This window comes from Carlito syrichta, unplaced genomic scaffold (assembly GCF_000164805.1).
Source record: "Carlito syrichta isolate Samal-C Ts95f unplaced genomic scaffold, Tarsius_syrichta-2.0.1 Scaffold304800, whole genome shotgun sequence".
NCBI lineage: Eukaryota > Metazoa > Chordata > Mammalia > Primates > Tarsiidae > Carlito > Carlito syrichta.
This window is the reverse complement of record NW_007248896.1, coordinates 549,387-562,158: the sequence shown is the minus strand read 5'-3', so window position 1 is coordinate 562,158 and position 12,772 is coordinate 549,387. Positions and strand designations below refer to the sequence as shown.

Below are 12,772 nucleotides of genomic sequence, written 5' to 3'. Positions count from 1 at the left end.
TGGTTTGGCGAGAGAAATATCAAAGCCCCTTTCCCTCCTGGTGCCTTTTCATGCTAGTGGGCAGAAGGGAGCAAGAACCCCCTCAGTTGGAGACTAAAGACTCTGCCACAGTTTCCAAAAGGGCTCTGGGAACCAGCTGGGGCTCTCGCAACTTCAAAGTGGTCTTCTGCGAGCCACCTGTCGAGCCATCTACTGTGGAAGGTGTTCAGCAAATAAATAGGTTGACACATTTGATAGTCTGACAGGCCCCCAATACGACACGAGTTTGAAGAGTATCAGAGACATAGTTCTCCTACAAAAGATCTCTTCTGACCTCCATGCTCCCACCTAGGTCAAAAAGAGGGAAAACTGCCCCAAGTACCCAGGATCCTGGGACCAGCATCCCCCCAAGGGCTGCTCACATGCCTGTGTGCGAGGACCGTGCAACCAACGAACACAGAAGATGCAAGCATCCCTCCAGACCCACACATTCTCCTTAGAATTAAGAAGCTGCTTCTCCTTGGCATGACACGTGCCCTTTGCTGTGCAGTTACGCCACGTGAGGTGGCGCCTCCATTACCTTGTATCTCTTTTTGCATCCAGGAACCGGGCAGGCAAAAGGCTTCTCTTCCCCTCCGTTCATGCACATGGAGCTGAGGATGGCTTCGGAGCTGATGGCGCTCTCTGTGGTCCAGGACTCATCGCTGTCCGACTCCTCGTAGTCCACTTCCTCCTCATCGTACTCACTGCCTGTGGGGGCAAAAAGAAGGGAGTGTCAAGGGAGTGCAGGCTTGCCTGGCAGCCCGGGACAGCAGGAGCAGCCGTGGCAGGGAGAGACCCACATTCCCATCCAAGGGACCAAGGCAAGGGCTTCCCAGCAGTTCATGGCTGGGAACTGCCTGAGTAGGAGCCTGAGCTCGATTCTATGGCAGGCGGGCCCGTGACTCAAAGGTGCAGGGAAGACTCCAGACCAGACCCAGACCCAAAACAAGCAACAATGATAGAACCCCCAACACACACACACACAAACACACACACACACACACACGCCAGTGCCTGACATCCCAACATGGACAGAACTCCATACCCCTAGTCTTACGCTTCTTTGGCCTAGTAAATGCAATCATCTCTGGAAAGGGGTTACCTTTTGTACTTACTACGCATACTACGCATGTCAGTGGGAGTGAATTTCAGATCTTTTTCTTTATGGATTTGAGCTGAGAAGACCACGAGGAAATTTAGAACTAACAGGAGGCTACCCCAAGGGAGGGAGAAGGGGGACAGAAACACCAGGAGCCCTGTGGGTGACCCAGCAGTGTCAATGCAGCTGTGACTCCTGAAGACAGAACTGCTGCACACATCAGCCCCGGCAACTGCCTCTGCCTTTCAGCTGTGCACACTTCCCGGTGGGGCCGGCCCAGCACAGCCACACATTCCCACAGGAAGGAGGTACTTGTCTATACCTGAGGGCTACCGGCTCTGACAAGAGTCAGTTTCACTGACTTCGGTGCAGGACGGCGGGGACGGAGAACATGGCAACAGGCAGCCTCTCTTTGCTCTTTTTTAATGAGGTCCAAAGCCATTTATTTTGAGCTTTTGCACAATACAACCCTGAAGGACATAATTCTACAGATCATAAACAGTGTAAAATAATATGTTGACAAGTCCTAATGCATTTACAAGCCCCGTGGAATAAATAGGAATTATAGCACAACATTAATAAGAATTATATGGTAGCAATTACAGTTGTGAAATTCATCGCCCAGGTGTGAGGCTAAATTGCACCAGGGGCTTGCCTGGGTGCTTCGCAAGCTCACTCTGTTACATCAATTATTTCAACACCAAATATTGGCACTTTTATTGGGTTTCATTTTAATAGGCATTAATAAGATTGTTTGAAGAGCCAGTTGGGCCAGGAACAGGGACGCCGGCTTCTGAGGCTAAAAGTTGAAAGGAACCAGGAAGGAAGGAAGGGACCTCTACTTTATTGAGTGCCTATAACGTTTCAGGCACGGTATAGGCATTATCTCATTTAATCCTCCAGTAACCCTATGAGGTGGGGATTACTGTCACTTTTACACACATGAGGAAACTGAGCCTAGTGCGGCGAGAACGCTTATGCATTCTCAATTAGCTATTAAAGGGCATCGTTTTTTCCCACGTTGCTTCCCAGGCCCCCAGCGCCAGGCTCCTCTGAGGGGTCCCTTTTCATCTCCTTTAAGCTGCTGATTCTTGCCATTTACCACTCAGATGGAATTCAAAGCGATCTGTGTTGAAGCCTGCTAGAAACTCTCAGGTGGTGCAGAGAAAGCAATTGGGCACAAATGAGTCTTCGGAGTTCAATGTGGATCTCATCGAGTCTGGACATGGCTGTGGCTCCTCCACAAAAGAGTGCTCGCCCGGGCCAGCGCCGGAGTGCTACTCCGCCACGTCTCTCTGAGTGTGTCCATGAGCAAATCTCAAAATCTGTTTTTAAGTAGGGCATTCTTTAAGACATTTGACTCTTAAACAAATGCCACATGCTGGTGTCCTTTAAATTGCTTGTTAGAAAACTATAAATGCTATTTCGCAAAGCTCCTCCAGTGGAACTTCAGAAAGCTAGGATGACTAATTTACTCATCTAATTGGGCTAATTTGTTAACCCGAATACAAAGATCCACGCAACATTTACAGCTGGGGGGAGGTGGGGAGCCTCCCACCAGTCAAGGGCTTAATGAAGCCCAGCAGAAGATAAAACTTCAAAACTCCACTGGATCAAAAGGGACCAGACCCTGAGGGGCTGATGCCACTTCATAGTCGCCTGGAAACCACATGGCATCCAGCCCCAAGCTGGGCGGACAGGGGACCACGGACCTCACCATCCTTGCCAGAAAACTTTAGAGGGTGAAGTCAGTGCTGGGCTGACAGCCATGGATTAGGACAGTCCCAGGCAAAGTGACACACCCCCTGGCCATCAGTCTTCTACCAGGTGCTTGGGTACTTGGTGAAATGAATCACCTCCTTTTTTGGGCAAGATGGACCCATTTATACTCAATTCTGTCCTATAGCAAGGAAGCACAGCACAGACAGGGGTTTGAGTCTTTGCCTTCAATGGCAGAGGGACAAACTACTTGGTTTTTATTTTCTCTTCCATGAAATGGGCACAAGTCTCTTCCTTGTGGGTTTAATTCAAGGATTAGAATGAGTATCTATAGAATACCTGGCATAGGCGGACTGCCATGTAGTAAGTGCCCCCAAAATGGAAGACAGTGTAAGTAATGGCATTTTTATGTAATATGACACACAAAGTAACAATATTACTTTTAGAAAGATCTGTTGTGAAACAAACAAGAAATGAGATAATTCTGAAAGGGGTGGGAATTCCTGCTATTAAAAAAAAAAACACAAGAGGAACCTCATGGCAAGACAGGCCTCTTGCTTGTTTCACAACAGACCTTTCTAACAGTGATATTGTTATTTTATATATCATATTACATAGAGCTCTGTCGCCTATCAATTTCCTCATGTCTTTCCCAAAAAAAAGCTAAGTCCCTACCTCATTCACCTTCAATTTCTGCTTCATCTGTTAGCTCAGAACCAACTCCAGAATGAGTGCGTTCCCAGCAGTCTCCAGATCTTTGGTAGGGAATTCCTCATCCACCCAGGAAGCGCAGGAGGGACAAGGCTTACTTACAAGGGAGGGTCTTCCCATTACGCCTCCAACACCCCATCAATAGAAATCATGAGTACTACCCCGAGTGTGTGTGTGGAGAATACTGTTTTTATAAATGCCATACATGTACTAATATATTACTGTATAAAACATACACAAAGTAGTAAACAGAGTGAGGGTAAAATATGCATAAATATCTTGGCCGAGCATGGTGGCTCATGCCTGTAGTCCCAGCTACCCAGGAAGTTGAGGCAGAAGGATCCCCTGAGCCCAAAGGATCATCTGAGCTCAGGAGGTGGAGGCTGCGGTGAGCCGTGAACATGCCACTGCACTCCAGCCTGGGCAATAGAGTGAGACCCCAACTCAAGTAAATAAATATATTAATTATTCAAATATTTAAATAAATAAGTGTAAACATTTAAAATCTCCTTCCTACACCTCGCTTTGAGCCCACAGAGGGCATATCACAGTCTGTGTGGAGGCTATCAGGTTGAAATGAGGTTCTGGACTACTATTCTAGGGGAAAAGAAAGGCGTCTGAAAGAAAGCGTGCATTCATTCACACAGCAAGCTTTTGCCCCACACACATCAGGGGCAGAGTGGGCGGGGCTCAGGTTCCGCCTATGCCCCACCCTCCGTGTTAGGCGCCACCTCATCCACCATCCTTCTCTCTCCCTTTCCCGTCTCCTCCACACCCACCCTCTCCTTTCTAAAGTCACCCCTAAATCCCCGGCAGGTGCCAGCTGAAGGTGCTAAAACACAAAACCTGTGATGTTGCAACACCCCCCTTCCCACACTCCTGTTTGGGGGTCCAGGGGGAGCTTTCTCACCACTGAAGACAAGCTGCAGACCCTCACTAGGAAAAACAGAAGACTCGATGGACACGGCCTCCTTAGCGCAGGTGGCTGGCTCAGTGGCCACAGGCAGTGCTGCCAGCATTGCCCGGCTCTTGTCGCCACGTGGGTTCCTCCAGCATCGCTGTCAGGAAGAGGGTGGCTCAACGGGTGGCTGGAGGCGGGGCTCCACCACGGGTTCCCGGGCCGCGGACTGAGTCAGCTGTCTGCAGATGCCCCACGTGGCCCCTGTTGGCTGGGCCTCCTGCGTGTATTCCTTAGTGTGGTCAAACCAACCTTGCAAGGTTTCTCAAACCACCTCTCTCATGAGTCAGTGGATACGCAAGTGCGAGAAAACCACAAAAGCTATTCCTGTGACACATGTGCCATAAGATACCAACTTCTACTTTGGCCAGTCCTCAACATCCACCTGAGTTTTCATGAAATTCTATTTCTCAAGGGTAACCATCTTCTGTGCCGAGAGAGCGGTGCACAAGCGCACAACAAAATACTCTGGATTTAAAGAAGAGGCAGCGCTGCCCAGTGGTGGCTCCAGGTCGATGTCCCTGGGGAAGCTGGCCGTGCCGAGCACACCACGAAGATGTGGCCCCTAGACTTTGCCAATTTTTGGTTAGTAAGTTGTATTTTGTATATTTAGGATATGCAACATGATGTTATGGGATACATATATATTATATATAATATATAAATAGACCATAATAGGTAAATAAGTTTATATATATTATAAATATATATATAGCAGGGCAAGGTGGCACAGGCCTGTAGGTTCAGCATTTTGGGAGGCCGAGCTGAGAGGACTGCCTGAGCCCACGGGTTCGAGACTAGCCTGGGCAACATGGTGAGACCTCTTCTCTACAATAAAAATTAAAAAATTAGCTAGGCGTGGTGGCGTGTGCCTGTAGTTCCGGCTACTTGGAAGGCTGAGGCGGAAGGATCGCTGCAGCCCAGCAGGTTGACACTGGGGTGGCCATGAGTGTGCCACTGCACTCCAGCAGGGTGATGGAGTGGGACTCCAACTCAAAAAAATAAGTAAATAAAAAATATAGAAATATGTATTATAATTATACATAATAGTGATTGTTATAATGATATAAATAAATTATATAAATTATAAAATAGTGATTGTAATAAACATATAATTACTGTATATAATATATTTGATAGTGATTATATATATAAATATATATAAATAAAAGGTTACTAAAGTGAAGCAAATTAATATATCCATCATCTCACAGTCACCCATTTCTTTGTGTGGCAAGAGTTGCTGAAATCCACTCATCTAGCAGGAATTTCATTTTATTACCCATAGCTCTCATGTTGCATATCAGCTCTCTAGCCTTGTTCATCTACATATCTGCTACTTTTTAACCTCTAATCTGCATCTCCTCATTTCCTCTCCCACCCCGTAACCACTGTATTCCTTTCTATCTCTGTATATTTGCCTTTCTTTTTCTTTATAGATTCCCCATGTAAGTGAGATCATGCAACATTTTTCTTTGTGTCTGGCTTATTTCACTTGGCATAATGTCCTTTAGGTCCTTCTCTATTGTGGCAAATGGCAGGATCATTTTTTTTTTTTTTTGAGTCAGGGTCTCACTCTGTCACCCAGGTTGGAGTACAGTGGCACAATCATGGCTCACCATAGCCTTGACCTCCTGGGCTCAGGTGTTCCTTCCACCTCGGCCTCCTGAGTAGCTGGGACTACAGGTGCATGCCCTGATGCCCTCCTAATTATTTTATTTTTTTGTAGAGACAAGGTCTCACGATATTGCCTAGGCTGAGGATCTCCTTTTTAAGGCTGAATAGTATTCTGTCATATGTGCGTATGTAAGTATGTACCATATATGTGTGTGTGTGTGTGTGTGTGTAGTGGGTACGTGTGTGTATGTATACACACACCCACACCACAGCTTCTTTACCCATTCATCCATCAATGGACGTTTAGAATGTGTTCATATCTTGGCTGTTGTGAATAATGCTGCAATGAACATGAGAGTGCATATGTCTTTATGGGGTGGTGATTTCATCTCCTTTGGGTACATACCCAGAAGAGGGATTGCCGAATTGTTCTATTTTTCATTTCTTTAGGAACCATCTGAGTTTTAGCATGTCACAGTGAAGAATGTCATAGTGTTTGCCACAATGGTTGCACCGATATACATCCCTGCCGACAGTGTACAAGTGTTCCCTTTGCTCCACACCCTCACCAACACTCAGCATCTCTTGTCTTTTTGATAGTCGCAGTCCTAATGGGTGTGAGGTGGCATTTCAGAGTAGCTGGTGATTAGCACTTCTCTGACAATGATGCTGAGCACCTTTTCATATACCTGCTGGCCATTTTTATGTCTTCTTTGGAGAAATGTCTATTCAGATCCTTTGCCCATTTTTAAACCAGGTAATTTGTTTTTCTACTATTAAGTTGAGTAAGTTTTCTATAAATTTTGGCTATTAATCCCTTATTAGATATATGGTTTGCAAGTATTTTCACCCATCCCATAGTTTGCCATTTCATCTTATAAATTATTTCCTTTGCCATAAAGAAGATTTTTGGTTTTATGTAGTTAATTTATTTACTTTTATTTTTGTAGATTGAGCTTTTGGTGTGATATTTTAAAAAAATCATTGTTGAGGCCAATAACAAGGAGTTCTTCCTCTATGTTCTCTTCTAGAAGTTTTATGGTTTCAGTTTTTACATTTAGGTCTTTTATCAGTTTTGAGTTGGTTTTGGTGCATGCTGTAAGATAAGGGTCCAATTTCATTCTCGTGCATGTGGAACTCCAACTTTCTCAGCACTTAATGAAGAAACCATTCTTTCCCTATTGTATCCCCTTGGGTTGAAAATTAATTGACCATACATGTTTGGGATCTCTTGTCTGTTCTGCTAGTATGTGTGCCTTATTTTATGCCAATACCATACTGTTTTGACGATCTTTGCCTTGAAACATAATTTTAAAGCAGGAAGTGTGATGCCTGCGACTTTTTCTTTCTCATGATTGCTCTGGCTATTCAGTGTCTTTGCGGTTCCATCCAAATTTTAGCATTGCTTTTTCTATTTCTGTGACGAACGTCATTGGGATTTTGATAGGGATGGTGTTAACACTGTATATTGCTTTGGATAGTATTGACATTTTCATTTTAACATTACTTCTTCCAGTCCCTGAGTGCCTTTCACCAATATGTGTCTCTCAACTTCTTTCATCAATGTTTTATAGTTTTCAGAGTACATCTTTCATCTCCTTGGTTAAATTTATTCTTAAATATTTTTTGGTGCTATCGTAAATGGAATTGTTGACTTGATTTCTTTTTCAGCTAGGTTATTTGTGTATAGAAATGCTATTGTTTTTATATGTTGATTTTGTATCCTGCAACTTTACAGAATTTATTTCCCCCCATATTTAAAAGCAAAAATTGGGCCAGGTGCGATGGCTCACACCTGTAATCCTGGAAGACCAAGATGGGAGAATTGCTTGAGACCAGGAGTTCAAGACCAGCTTGGGAAACATAGTGAGATCTTTTCCGTACAAAAAATAATGATTACAAAAAGCTGGGCATAGTGGAACACACTTGTAGTCCCAGCTACTTGGGAGGCTGAGGCAGAAGAATTGCCTGAACCCAGGAGATGGAGGCTGTGGTGAGCCATGATTGTGCCACCGCACTCCAATCTGGGCAAGAGTGAGACTCTGATTAAAAAAAAAAAAAAAAAAAGACTGGACCAGATTTTTAATTTTGATGAGACCATTCTCCACTAGAAAAGAATGCCCTCAAAGATCTCCATTTTAAAAGGTACCCCGAGGTTGAAGGACACAGAGGACCTCCTGGCAGTGATGTGAGGTGAATACAACAGTGGAGATCTGGCCAAGTATCCTTTTTATTAGGGCAGTGACTGCTTTTGCTGATGCTCCAGTTACAGAGGTCCAGGGTTCTGAGACCCTGTTCCAACCCTTGTTCTACCACACGCTCTGTTATTTTTTAATGAGCACTTGGGCAGATTTTCTGACTGTCAATGGCATGACACCAAAACGCGTTTATGGAGTTGGCCTCCTTTTGCTCTGAGTCATCAGCTCCTTAAATTCTAGCACTTGCCTACATAATGTGAACCTACCTGTGCTTACCTGGATTTTTTTTTCAATAAAGATTCTTGCTGCCTAAGAATGAGCCAGCTGCGTCTCAACACGTGCATGTCTTGAACCGGAAGGAGAGACGCCTCTGCCATTTAGGTCTAGGTGCCACTGATGAACTCGGCCATAGGAGAGGTGCCATCCACATCAATCTTCATCTCCCCAACTTGACAGAGAAGAAAGATGGGGCCCAGCGGGATGGGGGATACACCATAGCTCCCCTGGCAGAAACTGGCCCCAAAGAGACGGGCACCAGGTCTTTGGTTCCAAAGCTTGCACTCCTTTATTTTCAAATGGAATATCTTACTAGAAGGATAACAGATAAAACAGAGCAAGGCTCTGGAGATGGATAGGGGAGAGAGGGCAACAGATACAACTTGTGGAGTCACTCAAAACCATAGGCAGAGTATAGCATGTAAGCATGTGGGCCCCGGGGGCTATGCCAGTGATAGCCCGTGATGTGCCCTGTCATCTGGGGCGGCTGCAGTCCAATCTTCTGAAGGACAGTGACATGAGTTGTTTTGTGAGGCTTTGCTTAGTCTCCGATATGACTAATCCACTTTACAATGATATACACGAATGTAAGTGTCCCTGTAAGAAACTACAATTTAATCTGGCACTGTCACGTATGAAAACTGGCTGCCACTCCTCTTTCTTGGGTTGAATTTTCCATTTTCATAGCCCACAGTATGATAACCCCCATAGTGGGGTTCGAGGTGGACAGGGCAGCCGCTGGGGGAGGGGGAGTTGGGGCACTTTGGGTAGCGCTAACAGCTCATTTCAGTATTTCAGTTTGGGGACCCAGCTGAGTCAGGAGACAGGACCCCATGGTATGATAGTCACATTCCATAGGGCTGCAGAGCATCCTCTACTGGTTGTCGGCAAAGGAGGCAAAAATCAGCATCGGTTTTGTGAACCATGTGAAAAAATCAAGGTGGTCTGGGACCCTTGTACATTCACATACCTCTTCCCAGTTGCCCACCTGGACTGAGCCCACAACAGCGCCCAGGAGCCTGGGTGGCTGCTCCCACCACATTCACGTTCCCACTCGCCACAGGGGTGATGTCAACTCTCGCCCGCACTTCCCTCACTGACCCCTTACCCTGGGGAAATGGCGCAACATGTTTTAGAACCCACAGAGTTCTCGTTTTTTTTAGGCATAAACATAAAATAGTGACACACAGATAAAAAGATAAAAAGAAGTCAACCTTTTCCAGAAACCCAATACTCCACATTTTTCTTATAATGCAGATTATTAATATTCATGTAAAAGTGGTTACTGCAGTGACAGCAAATTAAAACTCTCCTGGGGTGTCAAACTCTGGCAGATACATTAGCAGAGAGGTGCCTTTCTGTCTTATAGATTTATCATTATAAATTAGCTTTAATTGGTACTGACCCACTTTATAGGAGATGAAGCAACAATAATCCAAATGAATTGGCAATGGACCATTACAATGAGAGACACATTAATGGCTCCAGGGACCACGTGCCATGCCTGGAAAATTCTTGACCTCCTTGTTCCTGGGCCTTGGCTCATTATTGGAATGTCCTTCTGCCCCAATCCTCCTCAACTGTGGAATTGATCATGGTTCTCCAAGACAGAAGTGGTATCTCCATGACTGTGCACTGCCTAATGACTTGCTGGGCCCTGTGCTGGTTTCATTTCTGGTATTTGGAAGCTCTTGGTCATTATTTTCATTGTCTCATAGTGCCCAGGGCACAAGGAGCCAAGGGACACATGTTTGTTGAATGAATTAGTGAATCCATGTCACAGACTTTAGAGATAGAAGGGAACCCAAGATTACACAGCTCCCACTCCTGACACCCTACAATCTTTTTAAAAAATGTGATTATTTCATTAGCCTGCCTGGAACCCCTCCAGTGGCCTCCCATGGCAAGGAGCAACCTAATGCCTAGTCATGACCCTTTTCTGTACCACAGTTGCTTGGATCACTCATATATAAGGGCCTCATCTTTTAAATAAGAAAACTTAGGAACTGTTCTTACTTGGTTTAATGCTAGATTTTTATATCCACAAATCATTTAACAAATATATTTCTGAATATTCAGATTCTATCAAATAATAAACTAAAATATAATTTTAAAAATAAGATGCTCTTATACATTTAAGTGTTGATTACAAACTTAGTCAAACCCTAAATATCTCAACAAAATCATGCCAACTCTACTGTTTAAGTAGTTAAGTTTTAAAACATCTTAAAAGTAGACCAATCAAACCAATTACGACAAAGACCACAAAACCTACATTTACCCTATTACACAAGTTGGTTCTAAAGATCTGATTTATTCTCTCATTAGCTCCATACTTAGCTTTGACCTTCCTGAGGTTACAAGACTCTGGCAAGATCTAAAAGAGTTGCTCATCTCGGGTCAGTGGAGATGAAGGTTCTGAGTAACTGACCGACTGAGTCTTGATCAAGACACAGGACAAGATGCTTCAAAGTAAGCCTGCATATCCTGGGCTATACTCCTGAGTTTTCTTGGTCAAGGTTTTTTTTTTTTTTTTCTGAGTCAAGGTCTCACTCTGTATCTCTGGCTAGAGTGCAGTGGTGTGATCACAATTCATCACAGCCTTGATCTCCTGGGCTCAAGCAATCCTTCCACCTCAGCCTCCTGAGTAGCTGGGACTACAGGTACACACTACCACACCTGCTAATTTTTTTATTTTTATTTTTGTTGTTGTTGTTTGTAGAATCAAGGTCTTGCTACGTTGCCCAGCTGGTCTCAAACTCCTGGCCTCAAGCAATCTTCCTGCCTCAACCTCCCAAAGTTCTGGGATTACAGGTGTGAGCCACTGCTTCTGGCCTCAAACCACCATCTTTCACTAGGGGTTCCCTGGCTACTTTGAAAGCATTCTTCTTTCTGGCAACAACAGAAGTTTCAGGCTGGTCTTAAATTACTCTGCCCCAAGGCATAGGGCCTGGTACTTTCAAGACAGTAATAACCCAGAGCCCAAAAGCTAGGTGTGTGTGTGTGTGGGGGGGGGTGCAGTCCCACAGACAGGTGGGGGCTGCTGCTCTAAGTCACTCTGGAACAAGGCTAAACGGGTTTCTCTTCAGGACCACAAGTTCACGACTGGCATTTCCAGTGTAATGCTAACATCAACAAATGCTTCAAAATGTTATTCTAGATGAACATTTAAATTTATTTTCTCTGCTGAATGGTCTCTTAAATACATGCTGCCTCAGGCCACTGCTTTCCAACAGCATGATGTGCTTACCTGGGGAACAGAAGTCCAAGCACAGGGCCTGAGTGACAGAGGCCAGTGAAGACACAAAAATGGCAGAGATCTGAGATCAGCTTCTGCCACTCAGTGGCAGATCAGACGCCAAGTCCAGTTCCCTGTCCCCTTCTCTGAGTCAGTTTTTGACAGTGAAGTGAAAATCCCAAGTTGATGAGATGGTTGTGGGCAGTGGCACTTCCCACCAGTCCCCTGACAATGAGGGCTGTGGTGGGAGGATACTGAGGCCGCCACCGCCCATGCTGCCAGGCTAGGGAACAGAGCCAGGAGCTCACAGCCCCAAATGACGCCTGGACGCTGAGACAGGACCGTTGCCATCCTAAGGACTAAGGCTGCAGGAATGATGCTGTGACTTACCTCCTGGCTCCCTCATCCTTCATCAGGGAAGAAGGAAGGATGCCACCCTAACTCCATGGCCCTTGACTTAATCTGAGGTCAAGATCAAAGCCATTCAAATCAACATCTTAAAACTGGAAACTCAGATTTGTAAACAATTCCACAAAGCAGTAACAAGAAATTCTGCATGTATTTATTTATTTATTTATTTTTGAGTTGGAGTCTCACTCGGTCGCCCAGACTGGAGGGCAGTGGCCGCTCCCAGCCACCGCAGCCTCGCCTGCTGGGCTCCGGTGATCCTTCCACCTCAGCCTTCCGAGTAGCCGGAATTACAGGCATGCGCTACCACGCCCGGCTGATTTTTTGATTTATTGTAGAGATGAGGTCTCGCTGCCCAGGCGGGTCTCGAACCCGAAGTCTCAGGCAATCCACTCACCTCAGCCTCCCAAAGGCGTGGGATTACAGGCTGAGCCACCGAGCCCGGCTTCTGCATGTATTTAAATAGGCACATTCTCAGAAAAAGAGGAAAAGAAATAAACGCCTAGAAAGAAAACCTGTCCCTTTCT

At 45.3% G+C, this 12,772-nt stretch overlaps 1 protein-coding gene across 2 annotated transcripts in view; it reads right to left on the bottom strand.

The window, feature by feature from the left end:
- JAZF1 (JAZF zinc finger 1) overlaps positions 1-12,772 on the bottom strand; it is a 171,670-nt gene that overhangs the window by 8,253 nt on the left and 150,645 nt on the right. For both annotated transcript variants that reach the window (XM_021713916.1, XM_021713915.1), the window contains exon 4: positions 560-729. In XM_021713916.1, the coding sequence (XP_021569591.1) occupies positions 560-729 (170 nt within the window). The remainder of the gene's footprint in view (positions 1-559; positions 730-12,772) is intronic.